Source organism: Lepidochelys kempii, chromosome 10 (genome assembly GCF_965140265.1).
Source record: "Lepidochelys kempii isolate rLepKem1 chromosome 10, rLepKem1.hap2, whole genome shotgun sequence".
NCBI lineage: Eukaryota > Metazoa > Chordata > Testudines > Cheloniidae > Lepidochelys > Lepidochelys kempii.
The window spans coordinates 49,946,051-49,971,390 of NC_133265.1; the positions used below are offsets into that span (position 1 = coordinate 49,946,051).

Consider the following 25,340-nt stretch of genomic DNA (forward strand, 5'->3'; position numbering starts at 1 on the left):
CATTGCAAGATTTATGCAGGTTGCGTGCCAATGAAATAATCTTATCCCCCCCCCATTTACAGTGGTGTTGTAGCCCTGTTGGCCCTAGGATATTAGAGAGACAAGGTGAGTGAGGTAATATCTTTTATTGACCATCTTCTGTTGGGGGAAGAGACAAGCTTTCAAGATACACAGAGCAGACCAGAGGAAGAGCTCTGCAGCTCAAAACTTCTCTCTTTCATCAGTAGAAGTTGGTCCAATAAAAGATATTACCTCATCCACCTTCCTTCTCTTTTTATTCCCTGCATAGACATGAGCAGTTGAATTTTGTATGCATCCCGTTTTCTTGTTTTCAAACATGTCTAAAACAACTAGTTAGCCTTAATTTATTAAATGTCCCATGTAAATAATGTAAATAAATGTAAATATGTGAATGAAATTGTCAGAAACTAGAAAATTAATATTTAAGATTGTGTTATAGATTGGGTTAAAGGTCTTTGAAACTGCACACATAACTGCCCATCTTCATGTAAGACTGTTGTCAGAAATCATGATGCTCCTTTATGAAACCAGGCAGCTGAAGCAATCGGAGAACCATCCAAAACATAGACACATGGCAAATCTTGAATAGAAATTTAACAGTGTGGCACACAAAGGATTTCTCTGGGGACTGATATCGCAAATGCAGGGAGTAGGGCATTGATTGGATTGAAACTGTGTTTTGTTTGGGTGTCTGTGCAAGAAACAGCACAAAGACCAGAGAAGCTTGGAGAGAATGCAGTTACACAGAAACATTTGTAGCATGGCCTGAGAAAAAGCTGAGAGAGAGATTTTGGGCTGAATGCTGGCTGAAAGAGACATGGAGTTGTGAGCAAAGAAAGCATCTGCTTTTGTTTGATTCCTCATGTGTTCAGTGAAACAGGACTTTTTATATTCTTTGTAAATAAACAGGATTTCATTAAAGATATGTCTCTCCATCATCAATTTTTCCTAACAGAAACAATCCAAAGGTCCCTGAACTTTGGCTAACTACTTGGATCGAACAGGGGTAACAGTTAATAGTCCATCTTCAACCCACATAATAATGGGAGGGGAGAAAAACCCAGTTTGAGTTGAGGATGCCATTATCATTCTTCAGACTCTTTTATTTCCATTTATTGTATTGCATCACAGCATTTAAACAAATCACTTTGTAAAGGAGAAACAATGTAATTTTCAAAACAGTAGAATGTTAAGCCTTCCTGAGGGTGGTAACTCATAGTGAGCAAATCCCATCATAACTCTTCTTACTGTGCAGAGCAGTGCTAGAAATCAGTAGAGATCACTTTTCTGTATAAGCTGTGACAAAGTCACAAGAAAATAAAAGGTAGAAGTCTGATAGAAAAACATAATAAGCTGACAATGGCAAGAGTGAAGCTTAGAACTCCTCTGGGCTTTAAAGTACAGAATAGAAGTGATAGTAAAATTAAGAAATAAAGGCAAAAGATCCCAATAAGTTACTTCTCTGTCATGCAAAATAGTGAGCACTTGTAGTGCTACAGAGAAGGACCCCACTTGTTGTTCACGTAAATAAGAAGTGATGGTTGGGGCACTTCATATATTCTCTGGTGCGTGACTGCTTCCCCAAGGGCAAAAGGCTTAATGGAAGATATTTTAAAGTGCTTAAAAGGAAGACTCTTGTCTGAAAGTATGATACCTCAGGGCTTTAGTTCAAATACAGAATTTAGCTTTCAGAGAACAATTACAGGTAGATAATTTACCCTCTACATGCCTGACTGACCATATTCTTCTGAATCTAGTCTGCTTACTTGGTTGAGAACATATGTTTTTCTAAACATATACTATTCAGTCTTTACTTCAGTCTTCACTAAAAAAGTTAATTGTAACCAGATGGTTAACACAATTAATATTAACAACAAGGGAGAAGGCTCTTGGAAAAGAACAGGTTAAGGAATACTTAGGTAAGTTAGATGTGTTCAGGTCAGCAGGGCCCGACAAAATTCACTGCAAGGTACTTAAGGAACTAGCTGAAGCAATCTTTGGCCAGTTAACGATTACCTTTGCGAACTCATGAAGGATGGGTGAGGTCCTGGAGGACTGGAGAAGGGCAAACATAGTACCTATTTTCAAAAAGGGGAAAAAGGAGGACCTGGGGAATTTAGACTAGTCAGCCTAACTTGGATACCCAGAAAGATACTCGAACAAATTATTAAACAGTCAGTTTGTTCAAATCTGGAGGACAATAAGGTGGTAAGTAATAGCCAAGATGGATTTTTCAAGTACATGTCATCCCAAACCAATCTAGTTTCCTTCTTTGACAAAGTAACTGGCCTACTGGATGGGGAGAAGCAGTAGACTTGATAAAGCTGGACTATAGTGATGCTCTTGACTCTGTTTTGCATGATATTCTAATAAGCAGTTTATGGAAATATGGCCTAGATGAAATTAGGTAGGTGCAAAACTGGTTGAAAGACCATACTCAGAGTATTTATCAATGGTTCATGTCTCCTGTGGCCTTTCAGGGGTCAGTCCTGGTTCCGGTACCATTCAGTGTTTCATCATAACTTGAATGATGGAGAGGAGAGTTTGCTTATACAATTTGTGAATGACATCAAGCTGAGAGTGGTTGCAAGCACTTTGGAGGACAGGATTAGAATTCAGGATGCTCTTGATAAAGTGGAGAATTGGTCTGAAATCAACAAGATGAAATTCAAAAAAGACAAGTGCAAAGTACCACATTTAGGAAGGAAAAATCAAATGCATAAATATGTAACAGGGAATAACTGGCTAGGCAGCAGTATTGCAGAAAAAGATTTGTGGATTATAGTGAATCACAAATTGAATTTGAGTCTTCTGCTTCAAAAATAGCAGATGTTATTGTGATATGTATTAATAGAAATGTTATATGTAAGACAGGGAAGATAATTGTTCCACTTTACTTGGCACTGGTAAGGCCTCAGCTGGAGTATTGTGTCCAGTTTTGGGCACTGCCCTTTAAGAAAGATGTGAACAAATTGGAGAGAGTCCAGAGGAGAATAACAAAAATTACGAGGTTTGGAAAATATGACTATGAGGAAAGGCTGAAAGCTCTAGGCATGTTCAGCTAGAGAAGAGAAGACTGGGATGGATGTGGGGGAAGGGTATGAAAACAATCTTCAAATATGTAAAAGGTGATCAATACAGAGGATGGAAATCAATTTTTCTCCATGTCCACTGAGGGTAGGACAAGAAGTAATTGGCTTATTTTAACAAGGAAGATTCAGGTTAGATATTAGGAGGAGCTTTCAAAATATACAGATAATTAAGCTCTGGAACAGGTTATGTAAGGAGGTTGTGGAATCCCCATCATTGGAAGTTTTTAGGAATAGGTTAGACAAACACCTCTCAGGAATGGTCTAGGTATATTTAATCCTGCCTCAGCACAAGGGGATGGACTAGGTGAGATCTCTAAATCCCTTCTAGCCATATATTTATCTGATTCTGTGAACCTGATAGAGCTATTTCAGTGTGTCCTCTAAATATGATTTTAAGACAATAGTGTAGATTGCCCCATTCTGTAAAACAACCATATGGAAGTACTTCTTTGCACAACACACAGTCGACTTGTGGAATTTGTTGCCAGGGGATGTTGTGAGGCCAAAAGTATATCTGGGTTCAAAAAAGAATTCATGAAGGATATGTCCATTAATAGCTATTAGCCAAGATGGTCAGGGAATGCAACTCCATGCTCTGTGTGTTCCTAAACCTCTCTGACTGCCAGAAGGTGGGACTGGATGACAGGGGATGGATCACTTGACAATTGCCCTGTTCTGTTCATTCTCTCTGAAGCATCTGGCAGTGGCCACTGTCGTAAGGCAGAATACTGGGCAGATGGACCATTGGTCTGACTTGATATGGCCATTCTTATGTTCTGACACCCTCAGGAGAGGGTTTGTGTGCAAAACAGTGCAAAGTTCACTTTAAAGAGTTTTTATGAGACTGTTCCCTCACAGTGGTAGAGATTTGCAGACACACAGATTTTGGAGCAATATCCTCTCCAAAGTACACACTTCCTAAGGATCTACAGGGAGGAAATCCCCTTTTTGTGTGGAGACAGGAGCTGTCTGTCCTTCAAGGATAACTATTGCTTCTCTGTCTATCTTACCCCTGGGCAACATAGCTTTATTAGGAGCCATGCTGCCATTGATCACATCCCACAGCAGCTATGCATGCAGTAGCATCAGCATATCCTGCCTCCAACTCCACACCTTGTACTCTGTGGAGTTGCGAGCAGAGAATCTTCTGAGACAAGGGAGGTGGAACTTCTTCCTCTCCCCACATATGGTCTCCTCTTTTTAAAGGTTCTGGGGTGGATCAACTGAGCCATGATGCATTGTCATTGTATAAAAATAGTTCTTGGATGACTCTGATTTGGTGACAGGTTTCAGAGTAACAGCCATGTTAGTCAGTATTCGCCAAAAGGAAAGGAGTACTTGTGGCACCTTAGAGAGTCTCTAAGGTGCCACAAATACTCCTTTTCTTTTTTCTGATTTGGTGGTAAAGCTATTTTTCCAATTGTTTAACTAGCCATTAAATATTTATTAAATTTTACTAGATATTTTTCTATTTTGCTTATTAAAATAATTCTGATAATGGACAATGTTGTAATAGAAAAGACTAGGCATTATAAGAATTTCAGCTGGAAGATTTGATCTTCTCTGTGGCTCATATAGTCTCTCTTCGTGTACTGTAACCTCCCATGAACATACAGTGACACTGCAATGTTGATAGATAAGTAATATGTAGTAATTCTGCTGGATTGTTTAAGCAATAACTTTAATAATTATATTTTTGGAGTTTAGAGATTAAAAAGACCACTCTGGTCTTCTGAATCTTTAAATTACATTTTAAGATGAAAATCAGTTTTATAATTAAAGTCTATATTAACTGTGGAAATAGCTTTAATTTCACTTTTATGCTTACTTGTTAACACTTCGTACTTGCCTGATGTGTCTAGAGAAGGTATTCAGTGGTTTAGAACAGTATTAATTATATAAAAAAGAGTTACCTTATGGTACTAGACAGGCAAATCGCTGCCTACAGTTGAGAAGTCACACAAAGTCTGCCAGGTCTGAGGGACTAAAGGACATTGATGATGATAAACAAAAACAGCACTCGTGTTGACTCATATTTTGTCGTCTTGTTTGTCTTGCCTATTTAGTTTGAAAGCTATGTGAGCAGAGAACATATTGTTAGCTAAATTTGTGAAGTGTCATTTATATTTACAGTGTTATATAAGTGTTTTGTAAAAATAATATTAAATAAGGAAATATAATATCTGGTAATTGTTCCTCTAGCCTTTGTGTTACTTATTTTTATTTTTAAATTGTCCTCTGAAAATAAATAATTGTTATTAAGAAAACCTTTCGTATAGATTTTATTCAAATAATCTTAATTTATTATTTTGAATATTTCTATTTTAATCTGGGAAATTTTTCACTATTTTTCCATATACTGAAAAAATCAAGTGGATACATCATGCAGTGTTATAAATGTTTTAATTGTGCTAAAGATCAAATTCCAATACAAGATTTATACTTGTAAAGAAAATAAAACCTGACCCTATTACCAGCATTTAACACGTTTGGATTAATCCAGGATACATTGAAAATGTGTGTGTTTGTTTTTGAAGTTATACATATGGGATTTATTCAATCTTATGATTTGGAGTACTTGGTTATTGATTAGATTGTCACTGTGGATAATGTTTAGTGCTTCCAAATGCGGCTGAGCTCTGGTGACTGGTTGTGGTTGAAATTGCAGACGAAAGGGTTGCGGTAAGGATGCAAACAGTGGAAATGTGTGTAAGAAGATCAGCTGTTGTGTATATTTCCTCCTGGCTTTGGATGCTGCCTAAGGCAGTATCTCAATAACTCTTGCTAATGGTTTGGAGCTGAGGTATTTGAAACCACAAATGTATGTATTGATACTGCTTTGATGCTTCATGCTTAAGGATACAGTGACAAATTGGTTAAATTACCTCTAAAAGAAGCAAGTTTAAATATAGTCTTATTTCATTTAAATTAGTCTGTCCACTGGATCAGTGGTGACAGAACTGGTGAATAAAAGACCAAGTAGGAAACAAAAATGAAATGCTAAATTGTGTAGATAAGTGCTATATTATAGTCGCCCCACATTCAAGTTAAATATTGATTTTTTTCCGTGAATTTTATATCTCTGTTTTATTTTATTATTTAGCATTCTCTAGCCCAACAGAAGAGTAGCCCTCTAACCCTTTGTAGGACATGACACACTCCCCAATTCATAATGAATGGTCTGTGCTGCCCTCCTGTGAAATTTGGAGATGGTCCAGTCACATTGCCATGAACTCTGACGAAGCTTTACCTCTAACTTCCATCCACCAGACTTTGTGACTCTGGCACAGGAACATGTTCGAAAGTTAGCTCCTCCCAAACAGTTTGCTATGTTCTAAGTTGCTCCTAAAGCGACATTTTTGCAGATGTGAGCAGATGAAGTGAATATGTATTTTCTGATTCGGCCTGTCTCAATCTACTTAATGGTGATGATGATAATTAATAGTAGTAATCCTCATCCAAGGATCTTAAAGTATTTTCACCTATCTCTTGAAGTAGGTTAATATTATCGTCCCCACTTTACATATGAGTAAATCTGGGCACAGGAAGGTAAGGTTACACAGTGAGTCAGTGGCAGAACTGGGAATGAAATCTAGAGTCCTCTCTGTCAGTCCTGTGTATTACCCACCAGATCATCCCTCCGTACAAATATTCGTTCTTGAAATATTTTCTTTCTTCCCTTTTACTCTCTTGTTCCCAATCTCACTCTGCCCCTCCTTGTTTAATGTTTGGAAAACAAAGAAAATAGATTGCATACAAATATATTGGCGCTAAGAGAAATTAGGCTAGTGGTCAAGGTTTTCCTGAACTCAGTGAATGGATAATCTGTATTGACTCTCAGATACAATATGACAGACAAGTATTATCTAAACAAACAGTGTGTTCTTCTGTTGTCCATCATCAGGATGGGTTCATTTATCTTCCATTTCTTCATACCAGCGACAATTTCAGGGTTCTTCCATCTTAGTTTTTAGGGCCATTACATGTATTTTGATTAGTTTGACAACCCCAAAAACCACTGGGTCTTGAATTGATTTCTTACTAGAGTTGAACCTCTAGAAGAATGTTTATTCACACTTCATCTTCTAAAAGAAACAATCTGGAAGTTCTATGGCTGATCCTCCTTACGCTGTATTCAGAAAGACAAAGTGGTTCTGAAACATCACCCCAAAGCCTAGTGAGATGGTCATAGATTTTCATATTAGCAAATATATAAGTCTCATGCTGTGTTATTCACAAGTCTTATCTATCCATGGAATGACATGTCATAGGTTAGATATTTAAAAAGTTTTTAATACTGTTTGGAAAAAGGTCAGAGTTATTTGTAAATTTTCCTTTTTTTTTTTCCCCTGTGGAGAAATCCAAATTTCAATTCAGAGGCTTTCCAAATGGTTTCTGGTTTGTATCTAGGCCTTTTATGGTCAGGCTGGAGTCTCAATTCCAGACAGATTGAGGGCATTCTGTGAGACCTGTGGCTACACTGGCTGCCTCTATTAGAAATATGTCTATTTTTGAAATATGTTAGGCTGCGATGTGGAGTTCACACCTGCATGAAGTATTATTCTCTTGACTCTGAATATAGATCAGTTGCTCCTTTCAGTAGAGCAGCGCTTCAGTCTGTTTCTAAGTCAGCACTCCCTGGCCTCCTGTGATTGTGATTCTGCTGATTAGTCTCCTACACTGGTCTGCTGAGATAATTCGTTAAAGCAAAATGAAGGTTGCCTAGCAATACTTGGAATTCTCAAAATATATAGGGCCAAATTCTATTCTGTTACCCCAGTGTAAACCAAGAATGACTCGGTTGAAGTCAGTGAAGCGAATAGATGGCAAATCAGCGTGAGATTGGGTGGAGGCCTCTGCTGAGACACATTCATCATCTTTCCTCCACTCCTCTTTGCAGTCCCTTAATGGATGCTTTGATGAGGAAAGAAATTGAGAACAGTTATGGGATCTTGAACATTTGGATCCTAGATTGTCACAAGTGCTCCCAGTAGCTTTAACTACTAACAGTTCAGTGATTTATGTGCATGGTGCAAGACTGCTATAGTGGAGGCAACATCTTTTGGAGAACTCCAGTTATTTGTGTATATTATATTGTTTTTCTCCCCCATCACACAGTTTTTGCCTCTTCTTTAAGGCCTCATGTTACTGTGATTTTTCATTGACTGAGAGTGGTTCAGTGGCACTCCATTAGATAGAGTAAAGGGATTACTTCCCTCCCCCCATCCTCCACTAAGATTAAACACACTGCTTTGGCAACTGTCCCTGACTAGGAAGCAAGAATCCAAACCAAACCCTCTGGGTTCTTCTAAGCATTTATAATTTGGCTGTCAAAAAAGTATCTCTGCACTGAAACTTGTTGTGCAAACTCTCAGCCTCAGGGCAATTTTTAAAACAAATGACTAAAACAAATATCTGATTGTCCTTTTCAAAATTAAATAGAAAGACAGAAGAGAAAAATACTAGGTTTGCCTCTTTTTTATGCAGGAATAACTGAAAATGGCACCTAATCTGACAAATATTTAATCCAAAATGTACGACATAATTACTCTGGGGAACTAACAACTTGTAGAAAAAACTCAATACCCATTTCCAGTCCTGAGAATGAACTGAACATTTGTGTCTTAATAGAGTTCTTTTCTCTGGTATGTTCTATTGGTGAGAATGGTGGGAAACTGTTCCATCTTGTGGTCTCCTTTCCCACCCACGCCCCCACCTTCCCTGCATTTTAGTGTAGGGGAGTGAAACTGAGAAGCTTTGGTTTCAAAGTTGACTACATTTATATCTGAACAAACTAGACTCCTTTTTTCGAAAGGTACATGCAATAGGAACCAAATCATTGTAGATTTTTTTTTTATACAGGGGACTGGAAACTGATTGAGTTTCCTTCCGCTCATGGAGTTTCTTCTTGATTATAATATGGGAGATCCCTGTGTTTCTGCACAGCTTCTGGACCCACATGACTCATGTACGAGCAGGAGCTGTACGTCTATGGTATCTCCTACTGTTGCTGACCCTCTCCTGCCTTGACACCTCCCATCCTATCCCTTCAATGTATGTGTGTTGCACTCTGTGGTGGGTTAACCCATGTATGTTATTTCTGGCTTGGGTAAGAGGCATTAAATTACATCAGCAATCCCTGCTTAATTTAGGGGTCATGATAGATTAGACAGCAGGGCTGGGCTGTCTATCCACACCTATGAAGCCAGGTCCCTGCAGAGGACCTAGGGATGTGTTTCCATGGAATCAGACAGAAAAAGAGAACACTAGTAAATTTACTGTAGATATTTTGTAAAAATAATGAGGTCTTACTAATATTAGACATCCTTCCAGTGGTCTGCCACTAAGCCGTTGCTATGAAGTGAGGGGAGGCCATTTTTGTATGTGTGAATTATAGGGTGTGAGGCTCTAATGTCTAGAGACCTGTCCAATATTTATTCAAGGGTTGCCCTCTTTAATTGCCCACTGCTGAAATTAATGTCACCTTTTCAACTAACTAGAGAAACACTTCAATTAAATATATATTGTTTTCATTCCAGTTCAAAAATTCTACCATATTGATACTAAACTTGAAGGATGATGAGGTATTTTCATTATTTATAAAAACCTTTAAGATACAGGAAGCTGTATGAGATCACAGGACCACACATATACTGTTTTGCAAATGCATTATGGTAAGGCTTCTCCAAGGTGTTTAGGAAAGGTGGGGACATCCATGGAAAAGATTACCATGAGCTCCAAATGTAGGAAGAAGAAGCAGGGATTAAAATATGTATATATTTAAAAAAATGTGGTGGTGTTTGAAATGAAGCTAATGTGTCAGGACTGGAGGAAGGAAATACACTAAGGTAGAAAAAGAAAGCATGAAGAAGTCATTAGAATGATGCAGGGGGGAATTTTAATATTGTAGAAATTCTTCTGTTTCACATTTTCCTGTTGACATTGGTTTTAAGATCATCCCCTCAACCCCAACCTGTTTTCTTAGCTTGTAGTGGCCCTTTAAAAATCAGTATGAGTTACACTTGACCTTGAAAAATAATGGCATTTAAAATTGCCTTGAGTCTAGTGTAGCAGCAGTCTACCCCATAAAGGTTCCTTTTTGTCAGCACCTTCTCAAGTGGTACAAGTTTCCACTGCTTCAGCACCATAGGGTATATCTGCTACACTCAGTACAGTAGGTGAATTAGAGAGCCAAGACCCTAGGGCCCTGTGCAGTAGTATTGTGTATCAGGAGGACAAAGGGATGGCGCCAACCATCCTGCTGTATGCGCCAGTAACTAGAATTAATTACAAACCAATCGAATCCGTTGCAGCCAATTGGTAAACTAATTGGTAATTTTAGCTGTACATCTATATGTAGTTATCTGGATGCCTGTAACGGCGCTTTCAGAGCCACTTTTGTTCTGCTTCATCCTGCTTGACAAAATGGCCTTCATAGCTTTAGGGAGAAAGATGTGCATCAGTGAATATGGGGCCGCTCCAGCTGCTTGTCTTGTTTGTATTCCCTTGTTCGTAAAACATGACTCAGATTACAGCTGCATGGTACTGCTCTGATCATTTCTGATAAAGTGTAGCTAAACATTCCTTAAAATAGGTTGTTTAAGCCATTTATTGTATTTTCTTTGTGCCATCTAGCTTCAGAAATATAACTCATATTTGGATTAATTCCGTTTTTAATAGGGAAAATCTAAGTAGCAGACATTTTAAAATAAATTATACTGAATTAATCTTGCTTTCTATGCTCTTACTGTTAACGTTCAGCGCAAGATAATATGACTGACTTAAACTGAATTAGAAACCTAGACTTTTATTTGTGAAATTGGAAGAAGAGAGCTGGCTAAACACATAATTTGTTTATTTCTTGTAGCAGACTTTTCTTACCAGTTACTTTGCAATGCCAATTATCTTTTAAGAATAATAAATAAAATGTTTTGTTTTTGTGACACTTCAAAATAAAGACAGCATAATGTTGATATAAAAGTTTTGATTTTTTATATATATTTGTAAATATTTACTATAATACACGTTTAGACTGTCCAACAGATGTATTTGTAGTTATCTTTCATCTTTCTATGTATATGTATATATAAAGTCTCAGTGTTAACATTTTTTTTATTAGTATTTGTCAGAGAGTTCTTTCTTCCCTTCATTTTGGGTGAAAATTACCCCTGAGGGTAGTCCACTCCATGGACTATACACCACTTATGTCTCAGTTAAGTCCTATTTTGAGTGCTTAAGTGGGAGATAAGTGGTCCATAGGCCTTGTGCTGGTCTTCTGCACAGGGCTGAATTGCATTTGCCTGAATTAAGTAGAAGAGAATAAGGAAGTCTGATTTAGATTATACGTATAGCTATCAGTTAAAAAAAGTGAAACAAGTAAGAGCTCATACCTAGGTAAATCTCCCACTGAAATTAGTGGGAGAATTGCCTGGGTGGAGACTACAGAATCAGGCCCTACTAGGGGAAATGGCCTTTTCAATTTTAACTGTTGTTTTCTGTGTTTAAGGGCAACCTTGACATAGTTAACACACTTCCAAAGCTTGAATGAATTGGAAACCAGTATGTACGGTGAATCATTTTCACAGTAAAGCTTAATAATATTTTTTGCTACTAGAAGGAAGTAAAGACTTTTAATTCTGTTTTGCTCAGTGTACATGATTATTGTGCCGCTAATTTTCTTCTTTAGATGTGAGAAATTATATTAGATTCATATTATAGGTCTGCAGTTGTAAAATGGTTACTCGTCAGTGTATACATGACTAGGTTCTATCAGATTAATCTGATCTTGCAAGATCTGTTCATTATCAATTGAATTCCAACATACTGTATCAGTCTGGCTTCAAGCCATGAAAGGCAGTCATGGATGCAGCTTTCACTTTGTCTAACTGAAATAGCTGATTTTGAATCACTTAAGAAATGTAGGTAAATTCTTGAACAATTATATTTCATTCAACAGTGTCTTTCCAAAAAGATAATAGGATCACTTATCTATAAAAACAGGATGTGTAATCTGATCATTGGCTGTTATAAGGGCTAAATATGTAATTATTCTAAAGCCATGAATATGGGATTCTGTGATTTACAATTCTTAAAGTGCAGTTATTTTGAGAAAAGTGAATGTAAACTTTACATCCTGGGGTTCTGTGCTTAGTAGTGCTCTCAGTAACTTCACATCAAATATGTTCTGTTTACAAGTCAATTGCCAATGCCATAATCTCTCCCTGTATACTTTCTGCCTCTTAAACCATCACCAGTAATATTCTGTAATTACAGTATAATTTATAATTTTGTTGATGCTGAGGTTGAGAAGAATCTTATGTGGCAATATCACATATACATTCCATAATCTCCAGACAGACTAGTATTGCTATACACCAGCAGGATGTTCTGTGTGCCACAATTTAGGAATTCTGCGGAAGAGGGGTTCTCTCCTGTGGGCTACAGAGCTAGGTAGCGTGCTTTCTGCCTTCCCCGGCTGCTGATGTCCTAGGATTCATTAGAGTGGACTCTCTCCTGTTGACTTTACAAAATGTGCAGCCGCCCTCCCTAATCATTTTGCACATTACACAGCCAAGTGAATCATTAATGTTCGTGCAATGTAGTTTTCCTGTGCAGTTCATAAGTTTATCAAAACTGTATGCAAAATGTACTGCTCATATCCAGCATGTGATTTTTAAAAGATCATAACTTGTCAAATCAAAATCAAATTTCACTGAAACATTCAGAAACACTTGTGCTTAATGAGAGCTTTAACTTACATGCCAGATTTCAGCTTTCTGTCCTTAGCCGTTTTTTTTGCAGAGACGTTCAAAAAAGTCACAAGAATTATTTATAATAGGAAAAGTATTTTTAACTCTCCTTTAAGTCTGAACTGTTTTTGCTCAAGCCATTCAAAGGCTCCACTTACAAGCAGGGACCAAGACTGGTAAATTTCAGCTCCAAAAGTTTAATTTTCAGAAAGTTATCGGCAACTTGAAGCAGTGTCAGAATGGAAAATATTATGCAACCTTTACTAAAGCGGATGTTGCCACTTTCGTTGTAATAGAGTGAAATTTGTACTATCCGGTCAGGTTTTTTGCTGAGTTCTCTATTCTTCCAGTTTTGTCTCTTTCTTTGCCTTCCCCACCCCCATAAATACAAATACCTGATGTAGGTTGTTGTTCTTTCAGGAGGTTCTAATGATGCTAGATAACTATGTAAGAGATTTCAAGGCATTGATTGACTGGATACAGCTACAGGAAAAGCTAGAAAAGGCTGATGCTCAAAGCAGGTAATCAGATTTTTTTCTTTTCTTTTAATCTATTTCCTAATATTCTCTCAGGGTGAAATTCACCCTAGTGCAGAGGTCAACACAAGGACCTATGAACCACTTAAGTCCTACTTAAGCAATATTGCCAGCTCCAATCATTAAAAAACCATGAACAGAGCCATATGAAATCATGGTATTTTTTTTAAAAAAAAAAAGTATTTTGGGTTCCTTTTATTTGCAGGCTAGTAAGTGAGAGCATACTCAGGTTCCCTGCTGTGCTTGTTCGGCCCACACAGAAGCCTGTGCTGCCATGTCTTTATTACTGTTTTTAGCCATGCTAGCTAGATTAAAGCTAGAGTGGGTATGCCAGTCTGTACTGTTATCACATCTCCTGACATACCGTTGGACTCCTAGGTCATTTGAATGACTGAAAATTTTACCTACTATCTATGAAAAAAGAGCAGCCTAACTGTTTATTTGGGTTCCTGTTTTCCCAAGGAAAGCTAAATTCTGCTTTCTATAAACAATTTCATAATACCCTGTTCTTCTCGGTGTCATCTGTGTAGGTGTCCCCACCTTGCAAAATCTCTTAAGTAATTATCTGAGAAGAAAAAGCTTAGAATTTAGGCTCCAATAACATCAACAATAATAATACCTAGCTCTTACATAGCAGTTTTTATCAGTAGATCTCAAAGTGCTTTACAAAGGAGGCTTATAAGCATCACTATCCCCATTTTACAGATGGGGAAACTGAGGCACAGAAAGGTGAAGTAACTTGCCGAAGGTCACCCAGTATTGCATTCAGATCAAGCCCATGCTTTTCCTTGCCCTATTGATTCCTTGCTTGGTTCCATTTTTGCATTAATCAATAGTTAACATATTATATATTACAACCACTGGCTGTGCCCACATTAGCCTAGTTCAGATAAAATTTCCCACTGTTGCTACATCACCAACATCCACTGATTTTGTTTTACTTCAAGTTGAAATAGGAATATCCATTAAAAAAATGTTGTAATGACTACTTAGGATTTATTCTTAATTCATTCTCTCCTGAATTTTTAGACCTACTTCATTGGCCTGGGAAGTAAAGAAGATGTCTCCAGGACGCCATGTAATACCAAGTCCATCAACAGATAGAATCAGTGTAACATCAAATGCTCGAAGAAGTTTAAATTTTGGGTATGAAAACAGATAATAAAGGCACTGAAGGAAAGCTAACTCATTTATTAAAAGGGTTCAGGGTTAACTCGTACATAATTTTCCTTTTGCAGCTAATGTATTGTTTTGGGTGTTATTTGCTAAGCCATATTTGAACCCAAATGTTGATATGTGTGAACATGAGAGAGAAAAATACCCAACACATTGTGTAAACAAAACAAAACCTACAATAGATGACCTAATTTTTTCTTTTATTTAATCAGACATTTTATTCCTCTGCATTCCAATGACCTGATGATAAAAGCAAATCAATCTATTTCATGTTAACTGTTTAATAAGATGAGCAGCCATTTCCTTCTACAAAACAAAGGTCAAAATATATGTAATTAACATTTTAAAATTGCGTGTGTATGCACCTGTGTATGGCAAGCTGAGTGTGCAGGAAGTTAATGTTGATCACTAACAATTAATGTAAAATGAAATTGATTTTGATGAGCAGCAAAATTTATATTAGTCTGAAAGACAGAAAATATTTATAATAAAAATACTAAACCTCTTATTCAATTAAGTGCCAGTATGTGGAGCAAGCACACAAAAATTACATTTAAATTATTTAACTCTATTTCAGGGGAGCATTATCTTCACTAAAGCCCACATTTTGGAAAGCACTTAAGCACAAGCAGTAAGTCCATTCCTATACAGGACATGCTTTAACTCCAGCCCATTGGGACTTACTGCATGTGCTTAAGTGCTGGCTCATATAGGCCTCAATTCAGGAAAGCATTCCTTAACATTTAGAGTATTTATTCCACTGTGGTTCTAATGTTCAGCTGCTTTATATCAAATATTTCTAAATTAGTGTCAGAAGTTATGTTTGATAGAGAAATTTGTTACACTAAGAAGGAGCTATAATATTCAAAAATTAAATATATCTATTTTAAGTATCTATCTGAATATCAAGTAGTCAGTTCTAATTTTCACAAAAAAGAAAACTAGAAAATCCTTGCCACTAAGACCAAACTAATAATTGTAAAACCTCTCAGTTAGTTAGGTAGTACCCATTATGCCTCTGGCATTTAGGGCACCGACAAAGCTCCACTCCTGTTGTTTCTGGCAAGTCTTTCAGTGGTTCCCCAGCTGTGCCCCAGGTTTTTCAGCTCACCTTCCACAGTTCTTCGCCATGTTGTTTTTGGGTGACGTCGTTTTTGCTTGCCTTCAGGTTTCCATCTTATTGCTATTCTGGTGATGGAATCAGTTTCCATCTGAAGCACATGACTAATCCATCTCCAACACCACCTAGTAATGATGGTGCTCATATCTTCTTAGTACTTCTCTGTACCAAATTATTATTGTATAAAGAAATTTGCAGCAAATTCAGCTATTAACTCAGGAGGTGTTTGGTGGCTTATGCCCCAGTCCTGGATTGAGAACTGTGTGGTACTCCTGTGGAGTCCTCAGTGCTGGACTGGGGACTTATTTGTATTGTAGCAGTGTCCTTGGTGTGTAACAGGGTTGAGTGATTGCTGGTCTCTCTGTTCTTGGAACATATCGTGCAGGTCAATGAGCATATGAAGTTGGTATATTACTACTAACTTTTGGGAATGTTGTCCATCTGCTTACATAGAGGATGAAAATGACCAAGATGATAATGGGAGTAAATAAAAGCAATCAAACGAGGAGTGAAAAACGGGGAAATAGCATAAAAGCTCTTTAGACTAACAACCAACATAATAAAACTCTCTAGGAATGTTTTTCACTTAAGTCATTGTTATATATATATATATATATATATATGTTCAGCTTTGCTTTTTTTTCCCCTCAAATAATAGTTTTAATTTTGTGTTTCTGGTTTTACCTTGTCACTAGCGCAGAGAGATGGTTGACAATTCCCATAAGTTATTAAGGCAAGACGGCAGCTAATGGAATGCTCTTATTTTGTCACCCTTTAGATATCTACATGCCTTCCTTTCTCTCTTTCTCATTCAGGGTATGTCTACATTGCAGTCAGAGGTGTAACTAGCGTGTGTAGACATATCGGCTTAACTTTGATCCAGCTAGCTCAAATAACCATAGCAGTGAAACCATGGTAGCATGGATGGCAGAAAGTCTTGTACAAACCCGTCTGCGACCCTGGCTATGTACTCGAGTGGCCAGCCCTGACTTCAGCCTAAGCTTTCTTCCCAAGCCTGGCTATTCCATGTCTATGTACCTAGTTCCTTCTGACTAGATGGCTACCTCTATCTCTGTTACAGCCTGTGGAGTTAAGAAATCACACCTGTTACAAGGAATCAGCAGGTGCAGCTGTGTTATATAAGATTGTGCTAAAAAAAGTCAGTCAAAAGGAAGATCCCTGCATCCATATAGACTTTTAAGATCAGAAGGGACCATCATCATCTTCTAATCTGACCTTCTGCACATCGCATTTTAGTGAACCCACAATCCAGGTCAACCCCTTCTGTGTCTGACTAGGAGTTGGGAGGTTTGGGGGGAACCAGGGCCCACCCTCTACTCCGGGTTCCAGCCTGGGGCCCTGTGGGTTGCAGCTGTCTAGAATGCCTCCTGGAACAGTTGTGCAAGAGCTACAACTCCCTGGGCTACTTCCCCATGGTCTCCTCCCAACACCTTCTTTAGCCTCACCGTAGGACCTTCCTCTTGGTGTCCGATAATGCTTGTACTCCTCAGTCCTCCAACAGTATGTGTTCTCATTCTCAGCTCTTAGTGCCTCTTGCTCCCAGCTCCTCACACACATGCCACAAACTGAAGTAAGGTCTTTTTTAAACTCAGGTGCCTTGATTAGCCAGCCTTAATTGATTCTAGAAGCTTCTTGATTGGCTGCAGGTGTTCTAATCAACCTGTCTCTCTTAATTGTTTCCAGAAAGTTCCTGATTGTTCTGGAACCTTCCATGTTACCTTACCCAGGGAAAAGGGACCTACTCAACCTGGGGCTAATATATCTGCCTTCTATCACTGTCCTGTAGCCATCTGGCCCGACCCTGTCACGTATCCCCCTTGCCCTGCTCAACACCATGGGGTTGGGCAACTTGGGACGTCAGGCAGTGTACTCGTGACAAGCTATCTGCATTGCCATGGTGGCTTCCAGCCCGGTGTTTTATGGTGAACTGGAAAGGTTGTAGGGACAGGAACCATCTGGTCACCCTTGCATTCTTCTTTTTATTTCGATGCATCCACTGGGGGGGTGCATGGTTGGTCACAAGGGTAAACCTTCATCCCAGAAGATAATAATGTAGTGTTTCTATGGCCCATTTCACAGCTAGGCACTCTCTTTCAACCACGGCATACTTCTGCTCTGTCGGGAGGAGTTTCCTGCTGTGGTAGAGGATTGGGTGTTCTTCATGTCCGACCATCTGCAATAGGACAGCTCCCAATCCTACTTCAGATGCATCTGTTCGTAAAATGAATTCTTTGTTGAAGTCTGGGGCTATAAGCATGGGGTTACTGCAGAGGGCTGTCCACAGATCCATGAATGCTTTCTCTGGGTATCTGTCCACTTCACCATATCTGGATGCCGGGCTTTTATCAGGTCTATCAGGGGACTTGCTCTGGTAGCAAAATGGGGAATAAATCTTCGGTAGTACCTCACCGCACCCAGGAATGCCCGGACTTGCTTTTTCCGATTCGGCTGGGGCCAATTTTGGATTGCCTCTAGTTTGTTTAGTTGGGGCTTGACCATGCCCCTTCCTATAATGTAGCCAAGGTATTTAGGCTCAGCTAGCCCTATAGCACACTTGGCTGGGTTGGCTGTGAGGCCAGCCTGTTTTAGTGTGTCCAGAACCGCTTCCACCTTTTCTAAGTGGATTTTCCAGTCGGGGGTGTGAATAATCACATCATCCAGGTATGCCGCTGCATAACTGGTATGGGGCCATAGGAGCTTGTCCATAAGACGCTGGAAGGTGGCAGGTGCCCCATGCAGTCCAAAAGGAAAAAACGTATATTGGAACAGACCCTTTGGGGTAGAGAGTGCCGTCTTTTCTTTTGCATCTTTGGCAAGGGGAATCTGCCAGTATTCCTTTGTTATATCAAGGGTGGTCAAAAATCTGGCATTGCCCAGGCGGTCAACTAACTCACTGATATGGGGTATGCATCGAATTTGGATATCTCATTCAGCCGGCGAAAGTCATTACAAAACCTAGTGGTGCCATCGGGTTTGGGCACCAACACAGTCGGGCTTGACCACTGTCTGTGGGACTCTTCAATGACTCTCAGCTCCAACATCCTTTTTACCTCTGCCTTGATCTCCTCCCTTTTTGCCGCTGGGACCTGATAGGGCCTTAAAGTTACCTTTGCCCCAGGGCCTGTGATAATATGGTGATATGCTTCGGTGGTCCGACCTGGTTTGGTCGAAAACACCTCCTGGTATCGGTTGATAATCTCAGTTACCTCCTTCTTCTGGTTTGGTGTCAGATTAGTGGATATCCTGATATGCTCCTGCATGTTATTTCCCTGGATTGGGGTCTCTTGGGCCACTACACAAGCCTCTTGTTGGTGCCAAGGCTTTAAGAGATTAATGTGATAAATTTGTTCTTGTTTCTGGCGTCCTGGTTGCCACACCTTGTAAGTTACTTCCGCCACGGGTTCAACCACCTCATAGGGCCCCTGCCATTGGGCCAGAAGCTTGCTTTCTGCCCTGGGTACCAACTCCATCACCCGATCCCCTGGTTGGAACTGGTGGACTTTTGCCTGGCAATTGTAATGGGTTCACTGGGCCTCCTGTGCCTTTTCCAAATGTTCACGTAAAATAGGGGTGACCTGGGCTGTCCGTTCTCGCATCTGCAACACATGGTCAATTATATTTCTCCCCTCATTGGGTTCCTTTTCCCAGATTTCTTTTGCGATATCTAGTATGCCACGGGGGTGGTGTCCGTATAATAATTCAAAGGGGGGAAAACCCAGTTGAGGGCTGAGGTACCTCCCAGATTGCAAACATAGGGTAGGGTAGTAGGGTGTCCCAATCCTTCCCGTCCCGACTTACCACTTTCCATATCATTGCCTTGAGAGTTCGGTTAAACCTTTCTACCAGCCCATCGGTCTGCGGATGATAGACTGAAGTCCTCAGGATATGTATATGGAGCAGTGTACAGAGGTCCTTCATTAGCTTAGACATAAATGGAGTACCTTGGTCGGTTAATATCTCCTTTGGTAACCCCACTCGGGCAAAGATCGCCACCAACTCTTTAGCTATCATTTTAGAGGCCGTGTTCCGCAGGGGGATGGCTTCCGGGTAGTGAGTAGCATAATCCAGAAAGACAAGTATATATTGGTGGCCCTGGGCTGTCTTCAGGGGTTGCACAAGGTCCATTGCTATTCGCTTGAAGGGGACCTCTATGATGGGAAGGGGTACTAAAGGTGCCCTCAAGTGGGGACGGGGACTGTGCAGCTGACACTCCAGGCAGGACACACAGTACCTCCGCACTTCTTCATGTACTCTGGGCCAGAAGAATCGTCGCAGGACCTGTACCAGGGTCTTCTCTATCCCCAAATGCCCCCCAAAAAGATGACTATGGGCAAGACTTAATACAGCGTTCTGGTGTTTTTCAGGTACTAGGATCTGCTGTACCTTCTGCCCCCCTACTGGTGCAACCCGGTATAAGAGATTCTTCTTCATTATGAAGTACGGTCCTGGTCCCTGGGTTTTCCCTTCCATGGGGACCCCATCTATTTCGGTCACCTCCTTCCTAATGTTGTCGTACCTTGGGTCTTCAGCCTGGTCCCATCCAAAATTTCCTCTCCAAGGGCTAATCTGCCGGAGATCTAGGGGGCCAGTCCCTGTCGCCTCTACTGGTTTAGAGTCGTTAGGGTGTGAGTGAGACTCGGGTGCTTCTCCCTCCTGGGTGGCCTCCTTTTCAGCTGCTCGGGTCCGCCTACCTACGAGAGTGAACCTCCGGCTTTGGGCCATTATTCGGGTTCCCAAGGCCTTAGTTACCCTCCTTTCCCTTTTCGATTTTCTACCCTCTCTGGGAGTGGAGAACAAATCTGGAGATATTTCAGAGAAGATTGGGGGTTGACAGTCTACTGTGGATGCCTCACTGACTTCAGGGTTTGCCCCTTTCTCTAATTCCCCTACCAGGAGTAAGTCTTCAAACCCTGGGAAGTTCCTACCTATGAGCACTGGGTATGGGAGTATGACACATGCTGCTATCTCAGTATTATTCCCTGAATCTTGATTTTTACTGGGATGGTGGGGTAATAACCAGCTGTCCCATGGATGCATGTTATCCCTGTATGCTTAGCCCACAGCAGCTGACTATACTTCACGAGCTTCCCTGAGACAAGATGATAGCACTCCCCGAATCAACCAGTGCCGTGGTCTCTACCCTATTTAGCTTCGCTGGTCTGGTGTACATATGTGGGGTTAGTGAGACCCCCACAAGGTGGATTAGGGAGCATGGGTCTGCCCAGTTCCCCAGGTTACACTGCATAGGCTCCTCAGCATTGGGACACTGTGCAGCTATGTGTCCCCACTCCCCGCAGGTGTAACATCTGTATGAAGCCCTAGGCGCTCCTCGGTCTCTTGGTTTGGGCGGTATAACATCACGATCCTCTTCCCCCTCAGTGCTCCGACTCTGTGGCTTCTCGTGGGTCTTCAGCCCCTCTCTTTTTCCACCTGGGCTCTCCTAGTGGCACAGTCACCAGAGCTCTAGGGCTTGGTGCTGCTAGTTTAACCCGGGGTGCTTCTTCCTTAACTGGTCGAGTCAGCTCCCTCGCCGTCCTTCGCTTTTCTACCATCTGTGACCATAGGTGGAGAGTTCGTTCTGGCTTACCTAGGCGCGAAGGTCTAGTGGTAGTCCTCTCGATGACCAGAACCTCTAGTATCTCCTCTGGACTCCGGGACTCAGTTCGTAACCACTTTTGTGCGAGATGGATGAGGTCATATAACTGGGACTGTGGAGTTTTGTTTTCCTGGTATCTCCACTCATGATATCGCTGGGCCCACACTGCGGTCGTTACCCCAGATCTGGCCAGGATCTCTGCTTTCAGCTGGGGGTATTCTGCCGCAGCCTCTTCAGGCAAATCATAGTAGGCCTTCTGGACCTCCCCAAACAGGAAGGGAGTGAGGATGCCAGATCACTGTTCTTGGGGCCAAGCCTCCCGCAGGGCTGTCCTCTCAAAGGCCAGGAGGTATTCCTCTACATCATCCTCCCCGCATCATTTTCTGCAGCCAGTTGCGGGCCTGCATGATCTGCATCCCATCATGGCCGCGGTTCAGCTCTGTAAGGGCCCTTACCTGGTTTACCAGTTGCCGCAACGTAGCCCGGTCTTGAGCAGCCTGGTCCATCAGCAAGCGATTAGTCTCTTGCTGCAGCCGCACTGTCTCCTGTTGGGTGGCTGCCTGGTCACGGGTAGCCTCCTGCTGGGCAGCCGTGGCTTGTATCAGTGCCCGCACTATGTCCTCCATTGTGGTGGGGAAAAAAATTTAAAAAAAAAAAAAGGGGGAGAGGGTTTATACAACACCCTCCTTCTTCTGCCACGCTGTGTACACCAGATCCCACTCCTGACACCAGTTGTGACAAAGTTCCTTCTCTACCTTGGTGGGTCTTGCATTTATTGGCGGATTTGCTCGCCTTGGAGCTTCACGGCAGCCCTCAGTTTGGCCGTTTTCATGAACCCACAGTCCAGGTCAACTCCTCCTGTGTCTGACCAGGAGTTGAGAGGTTTGGGGGGAGGAACCTGGGCCTGCCCTCTACTCTGGGTTCCAGCCCAGGGCCCTGTGGAATGCAGCTGTCTAGAGTGCCTACTGGAACAGCTGTACAACAGCTACAACTTCCTGGGCTACTTCCCCATGGTCTCCTCCCAACACCTTCTTTAGCCTCACCATAGGACCTTCCTCCTGGTATCTGATAATGCTTGTACTCTTCAATCCTCCAACAGTATGTGTTCCCACTCTCAGCTCCTAGTGTCTCTTGCTCCCTGCTCCTCACATGCACGCCACAAACTGAAGTGAGCTCCCTTTTAAACTCAGGTGCCCTGATTAGCCTGCCTTAACTGATTCTAGCAGCTTCTTGATTGGCTGCAGGTGTTCTAATCAGCCTGTCTCTCTTAATTGTTTCCAGAAAGTTCCTGATTGTTCTGGTACCTTTCCTGTTACCTTACCCAGGGAAAAGGGTCCTACTCAACCTGGGGCTAATATATCTGCCTTCTATCACTGTCCTGGAGCCTATTGTGTATATTCTATATTTATAGCAGAAGCCCATAACACAGCAGTCTGTGCTTGGCTAAGCTCATAGCCCTTTCTACACAAGGCATCGTGGATTCTTGGGCAGAGAACAGGGAGACCTCTTTGCGGGCATTGTGCAATTGGCTACTTGGTGCTCCCCAAACACTTCTTTACTGCCTTACAAACTTGATGTCTTTCCATCAAAGGATGCCGCATTTGGGAACCATGTTCTCTAATCACCAAAGTGCTGAGTTCTTTCCTCAGTTATTAGTTCCCTTTTAATTTTTAATTTAATAGTTTGTTTGAGACTTTGGCTTCTTGTTGAATTAAAGTTCCACTGCTGTCTGTGTATGGAGAAAGTGTAAACAGTCTGACTCTGGGCCTTTGTACCTACAGCACTACTTGCTTCTTCTCTCTGAAATTATTTTGTATAATAGGGAATGCTAAACAGTACTCATTCATCTGAGCCATTGGTAAGCTAGGATCCAAAAAGAATGTTTTTTTAATCTGCTAGTTCTTTTCTGTGTCCTGGTTTCCACTGTTGCTGTCACTCACCCTTTAAGTCAGTGAGAAAAGTTTTGTATGTTTTTTCCAAGTTAAATATCAAGAAGATTTTCCACACTGGAAATTGTGTAAGTATAGAAAGAGAGATGGAGGCAAGAATAAGAGCTTTCTATTGGTTGCCAACAGGTGCCATTTTTTTAGAGCCACCCTCTTTAATCTAAGGTTTCAGAGTAGCAGCCGTGTTAGTCTGTATGCGCAAAAAGAAAAGGAGTACGTGTGGCACCTTAGAGACTAATCAATTTATTTGAGCATAAGCTTTCGTGAGCTACAGCTCACTTCATCGGATAAATACAGTGGGGAGATTTATATACACAGAGAACATGAAACAATGGGTGTTACCATACACACTGTAACGAGAGTGCTCAGGTAAGGTGTGATAAAGTGAGCTGTAGCTCACGAAAGCTTATGCTCAAATAAATTTGTTAGTCTCTAAGGTGCCACAAGTCCTCCTTTTCTTTTTCCTTTAATCTAAGCCACCAAAAGCCAAAACAAAAGAAATGAACAGGTAAGAAATTCTCCGATAAACTGTTCCATTATTTGATCAGAAAGTGTTACATCTATGAATTATTTTTTTACTTAGGAATCCATCTGTGACCATTGCTACCACTCGTCTGGCTCCTTCAGGTGTAAGTTGGGCTGATAAGGTGAAAGCTAACCATGGAGCTAAAGCTGCCACTCCAGAGCTAGCAACTACACAAACCTGCATGCCAACACCAGTGCAGAAGTCATCACGGAGAAATGGCAAGTGTCTTTCAGTGAGCTATTATCTAAAATTATTGTTATGGCCCAGCTATTGAAAAGTTAGTTCAATGTGAGATGAATTATTTCATAACAAAAATAAATCGTCAAAATCACAACTTTGTTGTTAGAGTACACCAATTTAGTTTTACATAAAATAACAGTAAAATTAAATTAATGATCAAAATGTAGGTTCTTCCAGCATTGCTTTTTCAATGCTGCTGTTGAAGTTGAGGAAGATTTCCCTCAGTAAATGTGTTTTTTCAAGTGCTGATAACTTTGCATTGACTAGTAACCTACCTGACACCTCATATAGGAAAAAAAACTGTGACTAAACTTTTGGTTTAATGAAACTACTATTTACCTTTCTTTAAAACACCTTCAGAGGTTTGTTTTCTAAACTGCTTCATGGACATCAGGGATCACAACTTAAAAGCAAAAAGTGTTTTGATTCTCAGGTTCAGAAACGTACAAATGGCCCCGAAAGAATAATCTTTGATATTTTCCAAAAGAGCTTGAAGATGTGTGTCCACAGAGACTCACGCACTAGACCTATGCTAAAGAAGTGATAATGGATGGCTTGTTCTTTCTCTGAAGAGTTGCCACACTATATTGTAGTTCCTTTCCCTTTGTTTAAAGAGTGTCCTTGGAGAAGCTTTTAATTCACAGCCTTTTGCTCTAGAAAAGATCGTTTCACTGGAAATAGTAAAAAAAAAACAGACAAAAACTTTGCCTTTTGCTTTATGAACTTTCTCTCTCTCTCTCTCTCTCTCTCTCTGCCAGCATATATTGGGGCCTTGGAGTTTTCTCCAAAGATTGTTTTCCCCATTTATCTTTTAATTTATTGACCCAGTTTTCCTTATGCAAACACAGCGTTGAGATAGAGGAAGTGGATATCCCTCCCCCCCCCAAATAATTTAGAATCCCATTTCTAAGATATATAGTATCTTAAAGAAAAACTACTAGAAAAGAAAGACATGCACTTAGTGTTGGTAGTAAAAATTATGCACCTTATATAGATCTGTACATTTCCATGGTGTTTTACAAAGGTCAAACGTGTTTACAGCCTCAAAGTATCTTACAATTTAAATTAATTCAGTTTTGTAACTGCAGTTTCATATGGTCAGAAAAGAACAGTCGAAAGCTTACTCATTTCTTGTCTCACATCCATTTTGTCCTGCTATTTTATTAGTCTATCTCCCTGAGCATCATTTTAAAATTACCTCCTGTCTCTAGTGTCACTTCTACTCAACAGTTTTTTTGTTTTTGGTCTAGCATTTTTATGTATTCTTGACATCATATGTATAAAATGGAAAACTGATAAATTGCAGCTACGACATGA

At 40.5% G+C, this 25,340-nt stretch overlaps 1 protein-coding gene across 6 annotated transcripts in view; it reads left to right on the forward strand.

The window, feature by feature from the left end:
- Positions 1 to 25,340, forward strand: part of SCAPER (S-phase cyclin A associated protein in the ER) — a 345,110-nt gene that overhangs the window by 62,329 nt on the left and 257,441 nt on the right. For 5 of the 6 annotated variants that reach the window (XM_073303508.1, XM_073303509.1, XM_073303513.1 and 2 more), the window contains 3 exons: positions 13,283 to 13,383; positions 14,428 to 14,544; positions 23,841 to 24,001. In XM_073303508.1, the coding sequence (XP_073159609.1) occupies positions 13,283 to 13,383; positions 14,428 to 14,544; positions 23,841 to 24,001 (379 nt within the window). Of the gene's footprint in view, positions 1 to 9,145; positions 9,168 to 13,282; positions 13,384 to 14,427; positions 14,545 to 23,840; positions 24,002 to 25,340 lie in introns of those variants that run through there. The other variant, XM_073303514.1, reaches the window with a different exon arrangement.